This window comes from Podarcis erhardii (assembly GCF_964252035.2).
Source record: "Podarcis erhardii genome assembly, chromosome: 9".
In the NCBI taxonomy this organism is placed as follows: Eukaryota; Metazoa; Chordata; class Lepidosauria; order Squamata; family Lacertidae; genus Podarcis; species Podarcis erhardii.
Genome location: NC_138512.1, coordinates 39054009 through 39073818, shown reverse-complemented (window position 1 = coordinate 39073818; position 19810 = coordinate 39054009). Strand labels below are relative to the sequence as shown.

Below are 19810 nucleotides of genomic sequence, written 5' to 3'. Positions count from 1 at the left end.
AGGAGGCTTCCAAATGCAGGTATCCTGGATTGTGCTCTTAGTGCAGCTTGACCATGGCATTCTTCCAGATATAAAGAGGTAACAGCTGATCTGTGGCTGGGCACAGGACTTTCCACCTTGATAGGATTTAAAGGATGTAAAGAGTCTGAATCCATGGGCATCTATCTTACAAGTTCCATGGAGTATTGCTGACTTTTGAATTAGACAAAGCATGCAATATCTGAAAGAAAACCATCCCTCCTGTCCCTATCCTAATTCCATTCAAACTGAAAGAGAAAGGGGATTTCTATTAAGGCTAGAATTAAGGTATTTTGATATTAGTATTTGTGTGAACTTATATAAATCGTGTCCTCCCTAAAAGAGGGCATGTGTTGCAGTGAGACCTGGAGACCGGACTCCTGTGTTGTGGGTGGGTAAGATTGGATAGCCACAACTCCTGATTGGTAGGTCCCTTGATGTTGGGTTCAATCTGGCCAATGGGGTGCAGTCCAAATGGATCGAGGGACCTATATATACCCATGCACGTGCCCAGAGCTTCCACTTTCGGCTTGTGCATTCAGAACAGCTAAACAGCATGTCCTCTGTGCAACCGAGAGAGAGACTTACCCTCGATGGATCGTCTTGGTGATATTTTTCATCATCTTTCTTTTCTTTAACTTTCTATAATTTAACTTTCTATTATTTATTTCATTCTTTATTGTTCCCCCCTTTTTAAGTTGGCCCCTTCCCCTTCCTTTCCCTTTCCCTCTTGCTAGCAGGGCTTGCCCCACAGGGCTTCAGCCCCTGAGAGCTCCCGGTTGCAGAGCCTGCCGCTGTCCTCCTTTTCACAGTGGCTTCTGTCCCCTTTCTCCCGACAGTGCAGGCGAAGGTGTCTGTGGAAGGCACGCCTGCGGCAATGGTAGTGCAGCTGGGAGAGAACGATTTGCCGGAAGCTCCCGGCCTGACCCTGCAGACCCGCACATAGGAGGACTTGGAAGAGTTGAAGACAGCTCTTCCTGGACTCAAAATATTTTGGTTGCAGCTGTTGCAGCGACGTGTGTGGTGAGGTAGCCAATGCCCAGCTGCCACCGAGAGGGCCAGGAGGTGCGTGCAGAGCACAGTGGCCAACAAGGTTCTGGCCTTGGGTGATCCGTCACCTGGGCATTACCTTCCATGATGCGTCCCTTTACAGGCTTGATGGGGTTCATCTGTCCGTGATTGGGAATGATTTGTGGCTGACCTCAGTGTCAGTGGGGTTAAGGGATTGGTTACAGGTGTGAGTGGTTGGCGGCGAGCGTGGTGCTCGTGTGGCAGATAGACACTGGTTCAGGTAATAGGGTTGGGAGAATGGTCTCGCCATCCCTATGTGAAGGGTATTCTGTCAAAGGAATCCAAGGACTCAACTGGTTTGGTCAACCCCCAGGAGGGCATCTGGGTGGTGAACATAGTCTGTTCCCGGCTGTTTGCCTACCCAGGTGTTCACCCTTGGCTGACCTATGCTGGTGCCCTGGGTCAGCGCTGCCTGCAAGGGTGCAGGGAGCTAGTCGAACCAGAGCCTATGCAACCACTCACCTTCTGTAATCAAAAAAGTTGTGGCCTAAATTCTGCCAAAAACCAAAACTAAAATTTGAGTCAAGTGTGACTTTATTTAGTGGGGAGGTCTCTGGGTCTGAACACGCAACTAGGGAAACACAATGTTGTATGGACCTGAACTTGTTATGGTTTCTGCCAGAAGCATCATAATATAATCCGTTGCTTGGATAATAGCAACTAATGAAATCTACAGCATTTGCAACAAAGATGGGTGTACACACCCTGTATAATTCATCCAGGTTTATTTTCACTGCTGCCAACAATAGTTGCTATGAAATTATTTACTATATCAAACAATAATGTTTAAAGCTGAAGTTGTATTTTCTGTTAAATAACATTTTCCACTCTAGTGAGATTTTTAAAAAAGGCATCACATGGTATTAAAAACCAAACACTGCATTTCTGCAACAATTATGAATGTCTACAGCAAATACCATGTCATCTCAATGGGACACATTTTCTGCCTTAGGCTGTTGCATACTCTCGTAATGCAATCTGAGGGTGGTCCTTTTAAGAGGGATATGACTATACTCAGTATGTCTTTATTTAACAGCAATTCTAATTTAGTGTCCAATTAAAAGTCTTTAAAAAGTTTTATGCTGATGGTGTTTTCTTTGTTGGGGTGGGGTGTTCACAGTTTTCCTGGATTTGGTTTTGTGTAGATGCCATCCAATGATGGGATTTTGATTTATCTAAGGTTTTAATATATATATATATTGGGGGGAAACTAGAAAGATGAAAATGAATATTCTAATCCTAATAAATAAATAAACAGAAAATGAATATTCTAATCTTAATAAATCCTATCGCGTGTCCACACATAGGATACTGTAGTTATATTTTACATGCTGCAAGCAAAAAAGGACAGAGGCAGACATCTATGCTGTGTTCTAGGGATCAAATCAAACAAATGAAATAGGTTCTTGAAAGATTCTGCCTAGATCCAGTCTTAGCATATCCTTGCAATTATCAAAACCCTATATTTAACTCTATTCAAGCAGTCATAGTTATGCTTGACTATCCTCCATGATCATGCATGAGAAGGGCAGGAATATTGTCTATTCCCTATCATTAAATATCAAATGCATGTAAATTATAGCAGTTAGTGCCTAACAGCTAAATCAGATTTAGTCTGAAACTAAATTCAAAGGGAAGTGAAAGGAAACTCTTTTTCAGTACCACTCTCATGTAAGAAAACAGGTTCTAACACGAAAATTCAACTCTACTGGTTAAACAATTTAATTGCCCACTATTGTTTTGATAAGATAGAAGAGCAGCACTAAATAAATCAGCCCATGAGGTTTAATGCAGCTGTTATTTTACCTTTCTCCCTTTCTACCCCCAGAAAGGTTAATTGCTTCACTAGTCAACAGAGCTTTAATTGGCATTTAGGAGCATAAGAGTTGCCTAGCTGGATCACAGTACAGGGGGTTTTAGTCCATTCACAGCACAATCACAGTATATGTGGAAGTAAGTGTCACTGAATTCAATGAAGCTTATGCCACAATGTGGGTACAGGATTGCAGTCTACTAGATCTCAACCACAAAATGGTTTTCAACAAGCCATGCAAAGCAGTGACCATCACCTACTACAGATTACATAGGAAAGGGCAAGAATGCAAATACATTCACTGGCATTCTGAATGAGCCAGAACTATATTCATTAAAGGACCACTCCTGTTGTTTTCCAAAATACTCACTTTTTAATCTTATTTTCTACTTGCTACAGCAATCACACTAGAAGCTATGAGTGATCATCACAACTAGTCTCTGCTGTGCCTATACAAAACATATTTTAGCTCGTCCACCGGTATTTGATATGAGGATAGCCCAGTTTCCCAATCACATTGAGCTGATTTGTTTAACCTCCACTCTAGTAAATGTTGGTGAATCAAGAACACCCAGTTAAAAGAGTAAAAGAAACGTAGTTCCAGAAAGTCCACAAAGCAATTTAATACTTGCATGCAATTTAATACTTGCATCAGCTGCTGGGTAAGGACTGTGCAAGTGTAATCACTACAAATAAAGAATACTTCATGCAAATTCCAATGAAAGATTAACATTAGCATGCCAAAACAAAGCACAAGAGATAAATCTGCTGGTTACCTCTAGATTTTCTTCCATGAATGTATGCTTTTCCAAGGAGCTGCCAGGTTGGTCTGTACAGGTCTTCCAAATCTAATTGCCATCTGTCTGGTTCAAGGTACTTGATAAGTTCCTCCACAGTACTAAATCCAGCAACAGCATTGTTTAGCAACTCTAATGGTAAAGCTGAAGGTGGTAATATTGTTGGGCTGGCAGATTCTGTCTGATGTTGTAAGGAGAAAAACAAGCATCTTAGGTGCATATAATGATAGAGGTTAATCTCTCTCTCTCTCTCACACACACACACACACACCATGATATTTGTTGAGACCAATATACCTTTAATCTCTGGAAAAGCCTTCCTAGAGAAGTTTGCCTAGAACCATATTTATGATATTTTTTGTCCCCAGGTGAAGCCTTATAATTCACCAACACCTTAAAAACTCCTGGGCTTTTCATTCTATGGCTTGTGTTTTGTTCTATATCTGCCAGAAATAACATTTGTTATGCTTTTTTATTGTTCTATATTGTATTTTGGTCTTTAAATTTCTACAAGGCAATCAGACAACATATGTTGGGGGGGGTTTCATACAAATACTGTCAATAAATGCAAAGTCAAGTGAAAAATAGTGATAATCTAGGACTAGTCTGATCATATCCATGTTTTCTCGGGCATTTTACTTTTCTCAATGGGGCTTACTCCTAGATAAATGTGCATAAGATGGCAACATATTTATTTTGCTTATTACATACAGTTTCCTCTTATTTTCATCACACAGTTCACTCTTACCAAAGCTGGGTTATAAAACAAACTATTGTACAACTTTGGCAAATATACTCAATAGACTGACACAAAGTGATAAATGGTATGTCAGTAAACAATTAGAGTTAATGGCACTCTGAGGCTTTGAAGGAAAAACATAATTCCATTACATGCAATTAATCCCTGCAAAAATGCCAACACATACATTTCTCATGTATTTAGCATTAGTAAAAGCTGTTTTGATGAGTGAGCAGAATTGGTCTATATATTTTGTTGAGCAATTATATGAAAATACCAGCAGTAAGAGAGACAATATTCTCAGTAATAGAAACCTAGATTGCAATATGCCAACAATTGAAAGCAACCGTGGCTCATGGCTCCTACAGTTATGAATGATATGCATTGAAGATTCCCCATTCCAGTTTCAAAAGGGCTGTTCAAAATCTCTTACTGCCATCAGAAGTAACCATCTGTACAGGCATGGTTCTGGATCACAAGAACTGCTACTTCTACCATTAGAGCCTGACATCCATTTTTGCCTGGTCAATGGCAGTTTGATTTCTGTACTTCCAGCTCCAACTCAAGCCCAACTAAAGGACAAATCTCAATCCATAGCTCCAGGTTGAAGAATACACATGCCATGTCTGAATTCTGGTAGGATTCACCTACACTAAGCCTTGGAAAAAATCCAGTGTTTCTGCTTTCAGGATTCTTAAATATAGAATATTGCTTTGTAAGGATTTTCACATAACTCTATGAAGATATTAAGGGACGCGGGTGGCACTGTGGGTTAAACCACAGAGCCTAGGACTTGCCGATCAGAAGGTCGGTGGTTCGAATCCCTGCAACGGGGTGAGCTCCCGTTGCTCGGTCCCTGCTCCTGCCAACCTAGCAGTTTGAAAGCACGTCAAAGTGCAAGTAGATAAATAGGTACTGCTCTGGCAGGAAGGTAAACGGCATTTCTGTGTGCTGCTCTGGTTCTCCAGAAGCAGCTTAGTCATGCTGGCCACATGACCTGGAAGCTGTACGCCGGCTCCCTCTGCCAGTAAAGTGAAATGAGCGCCGCAACCCCAGAGTCGGTCACAACTGGACCTAATGGTCAGGGGTCCCTTTATGAAGATATTGAATATTTGTTTACACACAAACATGCATGCCTTATGTGGGCACCCCTAAATTTCAATGACCCAGCCTTGCCCAGGAAGGAGACCGATTTCTTTCTTTAAGTTTCACTTTACAGTTTGGGAAATATTTGATCACAATTCTCTGTTATTGTCATCACTGAGAAGACAGATAGTGGAGATCATAGTGAGAAGAAGCTCACTGGATGAGTCAATTCAGTATGTTGTGGGGCCAAAAGATGCAAAGCCTGTGATAGAAAAGTCTACAGGAGAGCAACTGAAAATAAAGCAGTAGTCAAGAGGGCATCCTGATTTTGCCAATTAGGGCAGGATGCAATAAAAATATATACCCAGAAATCTATTTACATTCATTTAAAACATCTTTAAATACTAGATAGTTCTGAATATTTTATCTCTGCCATAGTACTGTATGGGAATAGGAGAGCAAACTATAACTCATGTATAAATACTTTAGGTCTGCCGCTGCCTTATAGTGAAGCCAAAAATGACAATTAGTATTGGATCAAGTGGAATTTCCTGTTCTGCTATTTATACAGCATTTTCCTGCACACATTTGAAGCTATCAAAATATAGTTGGCTTCAATGCAGAGAAAACCTTTTCCTGCAAGACCTTTGTGCTTTCATTGAGGGCAATAAAAACTATGCTCCGAAAACCTAAATGGAGCAAAAATATTAAAATAAAGATTGTCTTGATTATTTGTACAGGAAAACCCTTCAGAGCAAATAAAGATTCTGCCATTAGCAGCTTTTAATGAAACAGTCAAAGGACAAGGACATAATTCATTACTCCACCAATTCTGTAAGTCATATTGAAGACACCACCACTATGCTAGAAGACATTATTAGGACAAGGCAACTATGTATCTTGGAAACTTAGTTTTTTATTTCAAAGAGATGCAAGCATGATAATATTCCTGTATTGCAGGAGCCTGGACTCAATGACATTCATAGTCTCATCCAACTCTACAATTCTATGATTAAATGACTCATTTTGTAACACCTCTAAGACCCACTCCTCTGCCTTTATTGCATACTCAAGTAGCTGTCTAGCTGAACTTTTTGTATTGCTCGGGTTTTAACATTTAGTCCAGAAAATGGAGTTTTAGATCTCCCTGCGACTCATTTACAAGGCACTTTGAGGGCAAAGTTGCTTGCCTCCCTAACAATCTTGATGCCATATTTACATTCACTGCAGTCTCCAGTGAGGACTAGCACAGCATCACATTGGAGTAGATCAATGTACTCCACTGTTGGGCTGCCCTCAGGGTTGACCTAGAAGCTGCAGCTAGTGCAAAATACAGTGGCACAATTGCTCACTGGGACAGACAATTACCCCTATGTTATACCACTGCCAAAAGAAGTGTACTGGCTGCCAACTAGCTGCTGAGTTAAGTTCAAGGTGTAGGTGCACAAAGCCCTACAAAGCTTGGGACTAGGATAGCTAAAAGATGGTCTTGCCCCATATACACCCAGCTGATCAGTACATTCTGCAGGAGTCAGCCTTCTACAGATGACATCTCAACAGTAGGTCAGCTCCTTATGATATATGAACTGAGCCTTTATTGTGGCAGCACCTGCTCTTTGGAACTCCTTGCTATATATCAAACAGGAGGTGACTCTATTGCTTTTTGGTACCTAATGAAGACCCTCCTTGTTCAACAAGTGTTAAGTAGAGAACTTTATCTCAGCCTGTATCTGTACTGGATTTCATTTCATTTATTTTTACATATGATTTTTAAAAAGGTTTTATGGTTGATATTTTTACTGTGAAATCATGCCAATATATTTTATCTGCAGCAAATAATAAATGAATTTAATATATTTATAATGGTAAAAATTGGCTTTTTAATCTGGAAAGAGCCACTCAGTAGCATACCTAGATGTTGGCAAAGTGCATACGAAAAGAGTTTCTCAGCATATAATCCTGAAAGCTGAGAATTTGATCTATGTGATCCCAGCTGCTATCCTCACCTGGAAGCAAGTCCCATTGAATTCAATGAAGCTCACTTCTCAATAGGCATGTATTTAATGTCTCTGTAAGGTGGTAATATGTAGTTCTTAAACTGACAAACAAACTGGTGTAAAAAAGATAAAAATAGGAAGCAGTGCTGCCTAAGGTCAAATTTCAGTGGCTTCATTGAAGAGAGATCGATGCGATCATGGCCGAAAATAGACTTGAAGAAATATATCAGTGTTGTAGGACTGAATTAACAAAGATGCTTCCTGCCATTTTTCATTTAAGCTTTTTATCACCCAGAAGTTCTTCAACAGTAAATTGCAAAAATTAATTACTTAATAAATATATCTTGATTCTTTAATGAAAGAGCCCAATTTTCTATTTGCAGCTAATAATATCTGAATTATTACTGCTTTCAAAACAGTTTTGCTTATCTTCTGGTAAGTACATGGCCATATATTAGCTATTTTCTTGCCAATATAAATTCAGATATTTCTCATTTACAGTGAGTCGTTCTTTCCCGCTCCAGACTCTCCTTAGAGAATGTAAATTTACCTTGGGTGTCCTAGCAACACATGCAAAATATTTTAGTCTCTGAACTTCAAAAAGAAAAAAGCCTCAACTTTCCTAAGCCAAATATATACAGCAAGTTAAAAACTGATAAGATGCCTTTTCACCCAGCACATAACTCCAGCATGGTTAGTTAGGAATGTTTATAGCGCTTACTGTACTTTTATACAGTAAGAAATATTAATGCAGCATGTGGGAGGGGGAGTGTCTTCCAAGTTCATCTTAATGATATATATATATATCCCTATTTAGCTATGCCAAAGCTTTATGCATTAATCTGTATGTTAAACAATTTAAGAAGATGGAGAACTGGCATTTCTGGCAGGAACAACATTGCTGGACACACTAATGCCCTGGAATAATTTATTTAAATTGGGTTTTTTTATACTCACAACTCAATGAAACATTTCATTTAGAAAAGCTTACAATAAGGAGTTGCTTTATGCTATTCCTTTTAAGTAAGAGTGATGGGAGGAGGGAGGACTGGATATATGCTCTGCTTTTATAATGGAATATGGAGGACCTTTACAGAAAATGCACACTTATTCTAAGTAACAAAGTGAAAGGATAACCTAGAAATAAAATCTGTGACAAGGTTGAAACTGCAGGAATTCTGTGCTTATAAAATGCATCCTAACAAGCCTTGGCACTGTCAAGTACAGTTCACTCAAAGTTCTAAAGAGGTTCAAGTAAATTGTGATCTCATAAACCAAGCCAGATACCCTCTTTTTCATTAGAAATCATTATATATCTATGCATACAAGAATTAACATGCAATTTGAGCACAAAATTCTTATTTCACTTGGAATGGGGGTAAACAGGCTGTTATAGCCATGTAAATCACATCCCATTAAGATGGTGGAGTCAACCTCATAAATAGATTTTAAACAAATTCTGGGCTGGTGTCTAAGCAGAAAGCTCCAGCTGTCTATGCTCAGGCAATGAAACATATCTAGACAATCACCTCTTAGTCCAAACCCATGCAGGAGAATTTTGTTACCAATGTTGTTGGTAAGAAGGCTAACAACCCAAGGAGCTAAGGAATACTAAAATTAAGTACTTTCTTAAAGTATCTGTAAAGCCATCAACTATTTGCTCAAATAAGAACAATTATAAAGAAGCAAAGTATGGATGGAATAAAAAACAGGATTAATGCCAAATCATCGGGATAAAATGTGCAGCAACTGCACTCAGGAAACATGCCATTTATACACACACATCTCAGGCCCAGAACATATCTTTAGATACCAGCCCCATCTCTATTACCATTAACACATAAATTCTTTTCGCAACATAAACAAGCCATTCAGTGCTTCCCTTTCACTTTCCTAGTGGAAAACAATTTTTTTTTTTTCTTTCACAGCTGCCCCTCCTTCTTGCTATAGCAAAAGTTCTCCATCCCAAACATTTCCTAGACTTAATTTATGCTAAGGCTCAATAAACCTCAGCTCAGAAATCTGTTTTCAACATCAGCACTGAGTTCTGGAATGGGGGGCAGTACTTATGAGCATGTGCAAAGTGCTTTCCACTTTCCTCCAAACTACTGTCTATTGACCCATTTGGTATTTAATAGTCAGTTGTCGTCAAGCTTGTTCTTAGCAGCAGTTTTCATGAAAAGGGGGTGAAGCCACAATAATTCTCCTCAGTAATGTAGCACACACTTCAACATCCCAATTCATAAAATAAAGATGCATTTCTCTCTCTTTTTAAACATATTTTATTAGCACAGTGGAAGGAAGAACTTTTTCATTTTAAAATGTTCACCGAGGTGAAGCAAGGACTTCCCTTTTCTAGACTCCTCTTCCTTCTATGTCCCAGCCCTACAAGTTTCTGCTGCAACTTCCTTCCTTCCCTTTAACCAATTAACAAATCAGTTATCTCTTATCACCTGCCTCTTCCACCCCCTCTTTTTTTTAAACAAACTTTGTAAATTTTGAAGAAATAAAGACAATTAACCAATACTCAATGCATCTATTTTGCATTAAGTACTTTGGGAAGCTTTGAAATGAAAAGTTCAAAGGAGAATTTGACATTTGCTTTTAAAATAACACATTTTATACCAGTCTCAGGGAAGTATATTAAGAATGCAGAGGTTTGTATAGAACTTTTGTAGACGGTGTCTTCATGATGCTAATTCCTGGGCTACAGCTTTAGCTAACATAGGTATGTATTATGGTGGGGGGGGGGGACTTACAGTTGAGGCAGAAAAGTTTATAAATATACCGTATTTTTCGCTCTGTCAGAAGCACCAGACCACAAGACACACCTAGTTTTTGGAGGAGGAAAACAAGAAAAAAAATATTCTGACTCTCAGAAGCCAGAACAGCAAGAGGGATCACTGCGAAGTGAAAGCAGCAACCCCTCTTGCTGTTCTGGCTTCTGGGATAGCCTGCATTCGCTCCATAAGACGCACACAAATTTCCCCTTACTTTTTAGGAGGGAAAAAGTGAGTCTTATAGAGCAAAAAATACGGTAAATCTTTATCTCTATTTCACAGAGAACATTTAAAAGCTTACCAGAACAAACAATCCAAGATACCACTTTATTATCCTAGAAGGCTATAAATGAGCTGTACCCAGTAGTAACAAAGTCTTTGTGTACTTATATGATGGGGATGTGGTCAGCCACAATTAAAGGATGCTTTCCTTTCAAGAGCTTTAAAGAAACTACTCATATGAATCAAAATATGGGAAACTTTATCAAAGCTAAACCAAAAGTAAGTGGCTAGCTGCAATGTGCTTGGAGTCTGAGAACGTGTTTGTCTTTCTCAGATTTCACATAGCAGCCTGCTTGTGAACTGATTACTTTGCAGTGCCACTGGGAGAGAGTGATCAGTGTATCATAAACAACAGGAAGGATGCAGTCATCTCTGAACACTCATCTCAACATAAAATTGAAAATTAATTGCACTTGGCACATCCTTCTAAGACAGCCACTATATGTCGAGTTAGGCATTAATCAGCTCTAACCGTAAATCTATTTGTGAAATCCACTTCACAGAACTGTATCAGGGAGCAGGCGACAAATAGTTTATGAACTATATGTGATCTTTGGTGTACTTTCTAGAACTACTGAGATTCTTGAAATCATACTTTTATTTGTTTTTGTTTTTTAAATAATGATTGGTTTTCAAGTACTGTATTGTGTGTTACTGTTGCTTTAGCAATGGAATATGTTTGTTGGAAACAACCCTGAGGTAACTCTGTGTTATGAATGGCGGTCTGTTATTTGGTAAATAAATAAATAAAAGTATAGTGCAGCAGTGCAGGGGGGGAAAGCCCTGAAACATTAAAGAGCATCAGCTGATTTCATCCAAAGGCCCAGGATAAAAGGTATGTATTTACTTGGTGGTAGAAGTTAGTCAAAGGGAATTCCATAGCCAGTGGAAATCTCTTCAAGACTTTCATTTCCAGGACAGATAACCATATATATGCCTATTGTACATAACACATGAAAGGAAGAACAGCCTCCATTTGTTTCAACATCTGCTACTGTGCATTGAGGTTTCACCAAAATGGTTCAGAGCCACTGTTAGATCTATCTTCCACAAGTTTGCCTGCTGTTCCCCCCCCCCAAAAAAAGCAATCTAAATTACAATGAATTCCATGTATTAAATTCTCCCTCTCTTCTCCTCCTACCAATTCCATTGGCTGATCACAAGTTCCCAGAGTTACGTATGATTTAGGAGCGTTTCTCTGTATCCACTCTTTCAATTATCCACTATTAATTTGTCTAATATTTTTTCAGAGCCATATTTGGAACTGAAATCAGAGCATGCAGTGGAAATGAATTTTGTAAGTTAATTCTTCACTCAAGCCTCTCTTTTCCCCTCCCTTGAACCTACTACCAATACATGGATAACCTGGATTTCTAGTATCATAAAAAGCATATATGTAAATCATATGTAATCAAAACATTTAGCTATCTTCTGTGCCAACTTGCTCCATTTCACACTTATTTTGAACTTTAGCTGCTATTTTTGTTGGCCATATCTTTTTGGAGCTCAACAAAGTCTATTAGAATTTTACAGTCCTGAGTTATCTTGTCTTCTGTAAAGATCCTTTATATAGCAGTAATAAATATTAAAGCTTTTATTCACAAATTTTTAAAATTGGCCATTCTTCCATTTTGCTAATCTAAACTAGCAAAGTGTGGTGTAGTGGTTAAGAGTGGCAGTCCTGTAAACTGGGGAACTGGGTTCGCGTCTCCGCTCCTCCACATGCAGCTGCTGGGTGACCTTGGGCCAGTCACACTTCTTTGAAGTCTCTCAGTCCCACTCACCTCACAGAGTGTTTGTTGTGGGGGAGGAAGGGAAAGGAGAATGTTAGCCGCTTTGAGACTCCTAAAAGGGAGTGAAAGGCGGGGTATCAAATCCAAACTCTTCTTCTTCTTCTTCTTCTTCTTATACTAACAAAATTGAAAGACTAACTGGAACACAATAAAAAACCAGCTCAGAATTAATGTTCTGGATGATGTAACATAGTGCAGATTAACACTAATATTCAGGAACTCTTAGGCAAGGATAAGGGACTTCAGATCAGCCACTGTGTAAAAGCAGGAGAAAAGGTGCAAAGCCCAAGTCTCCTACCCTTCTCCAGCTATCTTTACAGCATGAAAGGACAAGAAGTTTAAAAGGATCTGGGGACTACTGAAAAAGTTTGAAAGGAAACACACGAAGGACTTTGTTTAAAAGATCAATTTGAATGTTATTGTGTTTGCCTTCCTAGGGTAAAAGAAAAACGATTTATGAAGTCTTGAGCAATAAGGGTCTGGGTCATGACATATTTTCATTCAGAAACTATTCTTGATCATCGTTCATAGAAGACTTTTTCTGTCCCCCCCCCCCCCCGCAATTTGGCTGTAAAAGCTGAATGTTTCTAGTGGTTTGGCACTTAATTCTAAGTATAGTAGTACACCCCTAGTGATATGGCTTCCTATGGTCTTGTTGTTTAGTCGTTTAGTCGTGTCTGACTCTTCATGACCCGATGAACCAGAGCACGCCAGGCACTTCTGTCATCCACTGCCTCCCGCAGTTTGGTCAGACTCATGTTTGTAGCTTCAAAAACACTGTCCAACCATCTCGTCCTCTGTCGTCCCCTTCTCCTTGTGCCCTCAATCTTTCCCAACATCAGGGTCTTTTCCAGGGAGTCTTCTCTTCTCATGAGGTGGCCAAAGTATTGGAGCCTCAGCTTCACGATCTGTCCTTCCAATGAGTACTCAGGGCTAATTTCCTTAAGAATGGATGCGTTTGATCTTCTTGCAGTCCATGGGACTCTCAAGAGTCTCCTCCAGCACCATAATTCAAAAGCATCAATTCTTCAGCGATCAGCCTTCTTTATGGTCCAGCTTTCACTTCCATACATCACTACTGGGAACACCATGGCTTTCACTATACGGACCTTTGTCGGAAAGGTGATGTCTCTGCTTTTTAAGATGCTGTCTAGGTTTGCCATCGCCTTTCTCCCAAGGAGCAGGCGTCTTTTAATTTCGTGGCTGCTGTCACCATCTGCAGTGATCATGGAGCCCAAGAAGGTAAAATCTCTCACTGCCTCCATTTCTTCCCCTTCTATTTGCCAGGAGGTGATGGGCCCAGTGGCCATGATCTTCGTTTTTTTGATGTTGAGCTTCAGACCATATTTTGCGCTCTCCTCTTTCACCCTCATTAAAAGGTTCTTTAATTCCTCCTCACTTTCTGCCATCAAGGTTGTGTCATCTGCATATCTGAGGTTGTTGATATTTCTTCTCCTATGGTCTACTTCCATGCAACCCAGTATGCGTCTCTCTACACTGAGGCACCTCTACACTGAGGCACGTTAAAACACTGCTTCTAAAAACATACATGTATTTTTAAGATAGTTTAAAACAGTTTTGGATCCTCAGTAGACTAGATGTGTTAATTCACATTTGGTGTGATTGTCCGTTGGCCCTTCACTGTCTCACACATCCCTGCTTATGCATACACTATACATGTAATTATGGATATGCAGTACTCACACGTCTTTCACATACCACAGTTGGCCAACACAGCAATACTGTTACCTACTCCCTTCTCTACTGAATCACTCTCCATTGTACATGGTCACATTTGCTTCCTAGGCTTCTGTTCTCACAGTTGTTTTTTGAGGTTCTGAGAAGCAAGCTCAAATGTTTGTTTCTCCCTACATATTCTCAGACTGGTAGCTGTACTTCTACCCCTGGCAGGAAAAAGATGCTTCATCAAGGCCTAGAGAGTGCCTGCCGCCACATACCCCTGTATTGTCCCAATAAAAATTACTTGTTCTTGGGGCAAAGGAAGCCAGTAGGAGACTCTTTGGATTTTTGAAAGCATCTGTATCTAACCACTATTGAGACAGGCCTTGCATGACATTTGAGCCAAAGTTCTAAGTGAGAATGGGACCCCTAAACCAACAAGTCAGTTGGTTTTATAGACTATTTACTATATACTGCTCTGAGGTTTTAATGAACTATCCCTGCTGGTTCTTATTTTTGCCAGTAAAGTTGAACAGTGATTGGCCTGGAATAGAAATGAATTATTACCACATCTTTTCTGAACAAACTTAGCATTATTATGACCAAAATGAGAAACAAATAACCTGGGTGAGGGCTTAAAAAAACCCTCAAAAACAAATGGCAACTGCTTTACAAAATTAACTGATCTATTTCTGGTTATCCTTCTGTCTCAACTTTCAAGTTAAAACTTTTTTTTCCACAACAAAAATGCTTATACATTCAGTATACCCACAGACTTATTCCTAATGACCTTTAAGGCATATGCTCCAAGAGAGTTGGATATTTTAATGCTAGTGCCATTTCCCCCTATTCAGGTCATAACATGTTCTGTAATGTGTAAAATTTTATAAAGCAATGAGTCGCCTAGTAAAATTTTCTCCTTCACTGAATACCTCAAGGCATACTCCTTCCCTCATCAGTACCAATATCTGGTCTTGTTGTGTTAGCTGAACCCATTTATTTCTTTAAGGTATTATTTCTTTTAATTTTATGCAAACCACCTACTGATTTTTTTTTATTAAAGGGGCTTAAAGGGGAGAAGGCCTGTAGCTAAGTGGTAGAGAATTTGCTTCGCATGCAGGAGGTCGCAGGTTCAAATCCTGGCATCTCCAGGCAGGGCTGTGAAAGGCCCTCTGTCTAAAAGTATTTTAAATAAATAAGTACAGTGGTGCCTCGCAAGACGAAAAGAATCCGTTCCACGAGTCTCTTCGTCTTGCGTTTTTTTCGTCTTGCGAAGCAAGCCCATTAGCGGCTTAGCGCTATTAGCAGCTTAGTGGCTTAGTGGATCAGCTGATAAGCGGCTTAGCGGATCAGCTGATAAGCGGCTTAGCGAATCAGCTGATAAGCGGCTTAGCGGATCAGCTGATAAGCGGCTTAGCGGATCAGCTGATAAGCGGCTTAGCGGCTCAGCTGATAAGCGGCTTAGCGGCTCAGCTGTTAAGCGGCTTAGTGCCTTAGCGGCTCAGCTGTTAAGTGGCTTAGCGCCTTAGCAGCTCAGCTGATAAGTGGCTTAGCGGCTTAGAAAAAGGGGGGGAGGAGGAAAAAACCCCGCAGGAACTTGCAAGACATTTTCGTCTTGCGAAGCAAGCCTATAGGAAATTCGTTTTGCGAAGCACCTCCAAAACGGAAAACCCTTTTGTCTAGCGGGTTTTCCGTCTTGCGAGGCATTCGTCTTGCGGGGCACCACTGTATTTCAACTTCAGAAGTGCCTTAAAGACTTTAAAAAATAAGTGTATAATTAAATTAATCATAAAATGAATGGTCTAGCAGTATATACAGAACTTGATCAAGGACAAGAAGTAAAAAAGTAAATGTACATAAAATAAAATAAAATTATAAAACTCACACAAAATACACTGAGGAACTGAGCATCTTTACGTGTAACACTAAAGATACAACAATACAGTTTACCTTGCAGACCCAGGCCAAGGGAAGAAAAAAGAGACAGGACATCAGTATTGGATGAAATAGGTCACAACTATTATTGATTACGGGACGCGGGTGGTGCTGTGGGTTAAACCACAGAGCCTAGGACTTGCTGATCAGAAGGTCAGCGGTTCGAATCCCCTCAACGGGGTGAGCTTCCATTGCTCAGTCCCTGCTCCTGCCAACCTAGCAGTTTGAAAGCACATCAAAGTGCAAGTAGATAAATAGGTACCACTCCGGCGGGAAGGTAAACGGCGTTTCTGTGTGCTGCTCTGGTTCACCAGAAGAGGCTTAGTCATGTTGGCCACATGACCTGGAAGCTGTATGCCGGCTCCCTCGGCCAATAAAGCAAGATGAGCGCCGCAACCCCAGAGTCGGCCACAACTAGACCTAATAGTCAGGGGTCCTTTTACCTTTACCTTATTATTGATTACAGATTTAAGTAGGCTTTGGCAAAGACACTAGGAATGTATGTGGCATCAATGTATCTGGCTGATTGATAAAAAAAAAGGCTGGGTCAATCCTGGACTGACACTTGCTCTATGACATACATCAAATTGGGGCAATCCCATCGGGATCCCATTTGGAAGGGTACTATGGCCCATCAGTCCTCATGTGGATTCCTAGAAAGAGACACCCCTTTCTGGACCCCTTTAGTGGGGTAACCAAGAGGCTAAGGATCCAACTCAATGCTTTATTCCCCCCCCCCAAGTTGTGACAATTGCTACGAGGTGGGCTAAGACTGACTTATTTTGATCCTGTTGATCGCAGCAGGTAGCACAAAAGCTCAGTAGATTTAATATTATCTAGAGAAGTAGTTACTAACCTGTGGCCTTCCAGGTATTGTTGGGCTCCAAATTCCATCAGCCCCAGCTACCATGACCAATGGTATAGCATTATGGCAGATGTAACCCAGGAACAGCTGGTGGGGGCATAGGTTAGCCACCCCCTTTTTTCTAGGAAGAAAACAATTTTGTTACTACAACTTTTACAAATACCTCTCAATATATTGTAGTAACACAATTGTTTTCTTCCTAAAAAAACGACAGATTTTCATGCCAACAAAGTACTACATTTCAAAAATGAATTGTGTAAATTAAGCAATTAAAATAATTTCTACTGATTCATATTTCATGAAGAATAATCAGGGAATTACTGAAACAAACAGAAGAGACATTCTTGGCTGAGACATCTCCTTGGAGTTTAAACACTTTTTTTGCTTTTTCAAAACACCCTAGTATTCCATAAGAAGAAATATCTATAATGTGAAATAAAAACATGTTATGAAATATTAATCTATTTTCATAGACAAGTCTGCAAGAGCTACATAAAAAATATCCATGTTCAGAGCCATTTTAACAAATATTTAACATGTTCTATTATGCTTACATCCCTGCTCTCAGAGCACTGAACACATAACTCTAAAGTACATCAGGGATGCTTTTTAAAATTCCTAGTAGCCCATTTTCATTGGGATTACAGTAGTGAGGGATGGTTTAATGCTTTGCTTGTGAACCATAATCCCAACAAATTTATTCCTTCCTTGTTTATTATTAGTCATGGAAAGGGATGCTCCCTTTGGCACTAATTAGAGCTTTTGCCCTTGGGTAATAGCCGTGTGTGTGTGAATTGGACTAGAAATATTATATAATATCAGACTGATACATCTAACCAACTTTTTAAAAAAACATGAGGAAAATGCATATACCATGTTTGTGTTTATTGGACTTGGCAAATCACATGAATTCACAAAGAATTCACAATGGCATATGGCATATAAACTTATAAAAATGCAAATAAAAGTTGTTTAATGAAGAAGTGTATATCTTTAAGGCAAATATTTTCTTTTGAGAAAGAAGACAGTTCCACTGCCTTAAGTTCTAGTAGTAAGGAGTGACTAATTAGCTTTATACTGAATATCTGCATTAAACTACAGCTCCTGTTGCCTCAGGCTGCGAAATGTTTCTTAAGCCAATAATAACAACCCAGTGCAAATTGCTATCTTTCTAAGTGAATGTCTGGTACATATACAAAGCTCAAAACATTTCAGAAAATACATTTCAAACTAGGGTGGTCATTCAGAAGCTTCTTGGATTTCCATCTTCCATCTCAGCTTCCATGCAAGAAGGGTAAAGTGAGTTTCTTGTAAAGAAAATTTGGCATGATCTTGAATGACAAATGACATACTACCAGGTGCCAAGATAGACTGGGGGGGGGATCTAGCTGCCCCCCCAACTTCAGCTTCAACTGGAGCTGCTTTGTTCTCAGTGCCCCGAATAATTAATAACTCCTTTGGCAATCAGTCATGCATTCCTTAATGGCACTTCAGGCATCAAGTGTCCCATTCACCCGCTCCCCCCCCCAAGTAACAATAGACTTTACTACACTGGGTGTTCTATGCCAAGCTTGTAACTGACATAATTTAAACTAAACAAGTCGCTAGAAGGAATATTACCCAGACCCAAATTGGAATTTTTTATCACGTCTGTTTACATAGCATACTGTTGCTATGTAAATCATATCAGTATCGAAGAGACTTGGGCTAGACTTTCATAACGTAATTTTTTGGCAAGTCACTTCCTTTACTGCATACCGAGGGAACCTATGTACACTAATGCTATTATGTACCCCAAGACTTAAAATGATTGCGTGGATCCAAAGATGAGTGATATGTCACCATATTTTTTGTCAATATATAAAATACTGTTTCCAAAGACTTTATATTCGAAGTGATGTTTTCAGGAATGCATAACCAATGAAATGCTAGGATGAGCTTGTGGTAGAAAATAAAATGTTTCTATTTCTCATTTATTCACAATATTATTATAAATGTCAATGTTATTAGATCGGGTGGGTTTCCGTATAAGTGTAAATGCTTAGAGGAGAAAGCAGTGAAATATTGTTGCAAAATAATGACCAAAATTTAGTGACCTCTGCTCTGCTCATTTTCCTTTTGTCTGCACTAAGTTGGCTGATTTACCAATTATCCTTCAGATGCTTAATGGACTTAGAAGTTGTTCTTCAAGAACAGTTTACTAAAATTAAAAATATTATAGCAGATACTTTTCTTTTTTAAAAAACCCACACATTCCAGTTCTGAAAGTGGTGGTAGATGTTCTTTTCACTGTGTGTGGTCTCCAATAACAAATAAAAATGCACACTGTTCAGGTTCATTTTTCTTAGTTTGTCTTTAGTCTATTTTCTCTCAATCTATTCTGTCTTTTCATCTTCAAGAATTTAAGCAGGAAGTGATGTTTTACCAGTTAGGGACAATTCATTAAAATATGTTTCTTTTTTAAAAAAAAAACATGTTATTGACTTCAGTTTAACATTTCAAAATAAACATTTTACATAATACCATATATTCAATGACTTCCCTCATTCCCCTTCCATGGTTCATTTTGTTTGTCTATTACACCTGCATATTTTAATATAACCATTTTAGTCAATTCTCCAATTGTACAACACTCAAATATTAATTAAACAGTAAGATTTATCTTAATGCTGCCAGCATTTCCAACTGTGTACAGTTGTTTTCCACATACTCAACAAAAGATTCCCACTCTTTAAATACATGTTCTTCTTGCTCTCTTATTCTGTACATTAGACCTGCTATTTCTGTATATTCTATCATCTTAAGTGGCTAGTCCTCCTTACAAGGGACCTCCCTCACTTTCCATTTTTGGGCTAACAAAACGAGAGCTACTATTGTTGCATACATAAATAAGTCTTTCTAACACTTGGGAACTTCTGACTGAACTAATCCTAACAAGAATGCCTCTGGGCTTT

General features: G+C 39.3%; 1 protein-coding gene across 1 annotated transcript in view; it reads right to left on the bottom strand.

The window, feature by feature from the left end:
- The window catches only part of PDGFC (platelet derived growth factor C), a 103839-nt gene that overhangs the window by 6361 nt on the left and 77668 nt on the right, over positions 1-19810 (bottom strand). Inside the window, exon 4 of the mRNA XM_081875465.1 lies at positions 3679-3880. Within this exon, the coding sequence (XP_081731591.1) occupies positions 3679-3880 (202 nt within the window). The remainder of the gene's footprint in view (positions 1-3678; positions 3881-19810) is intronic.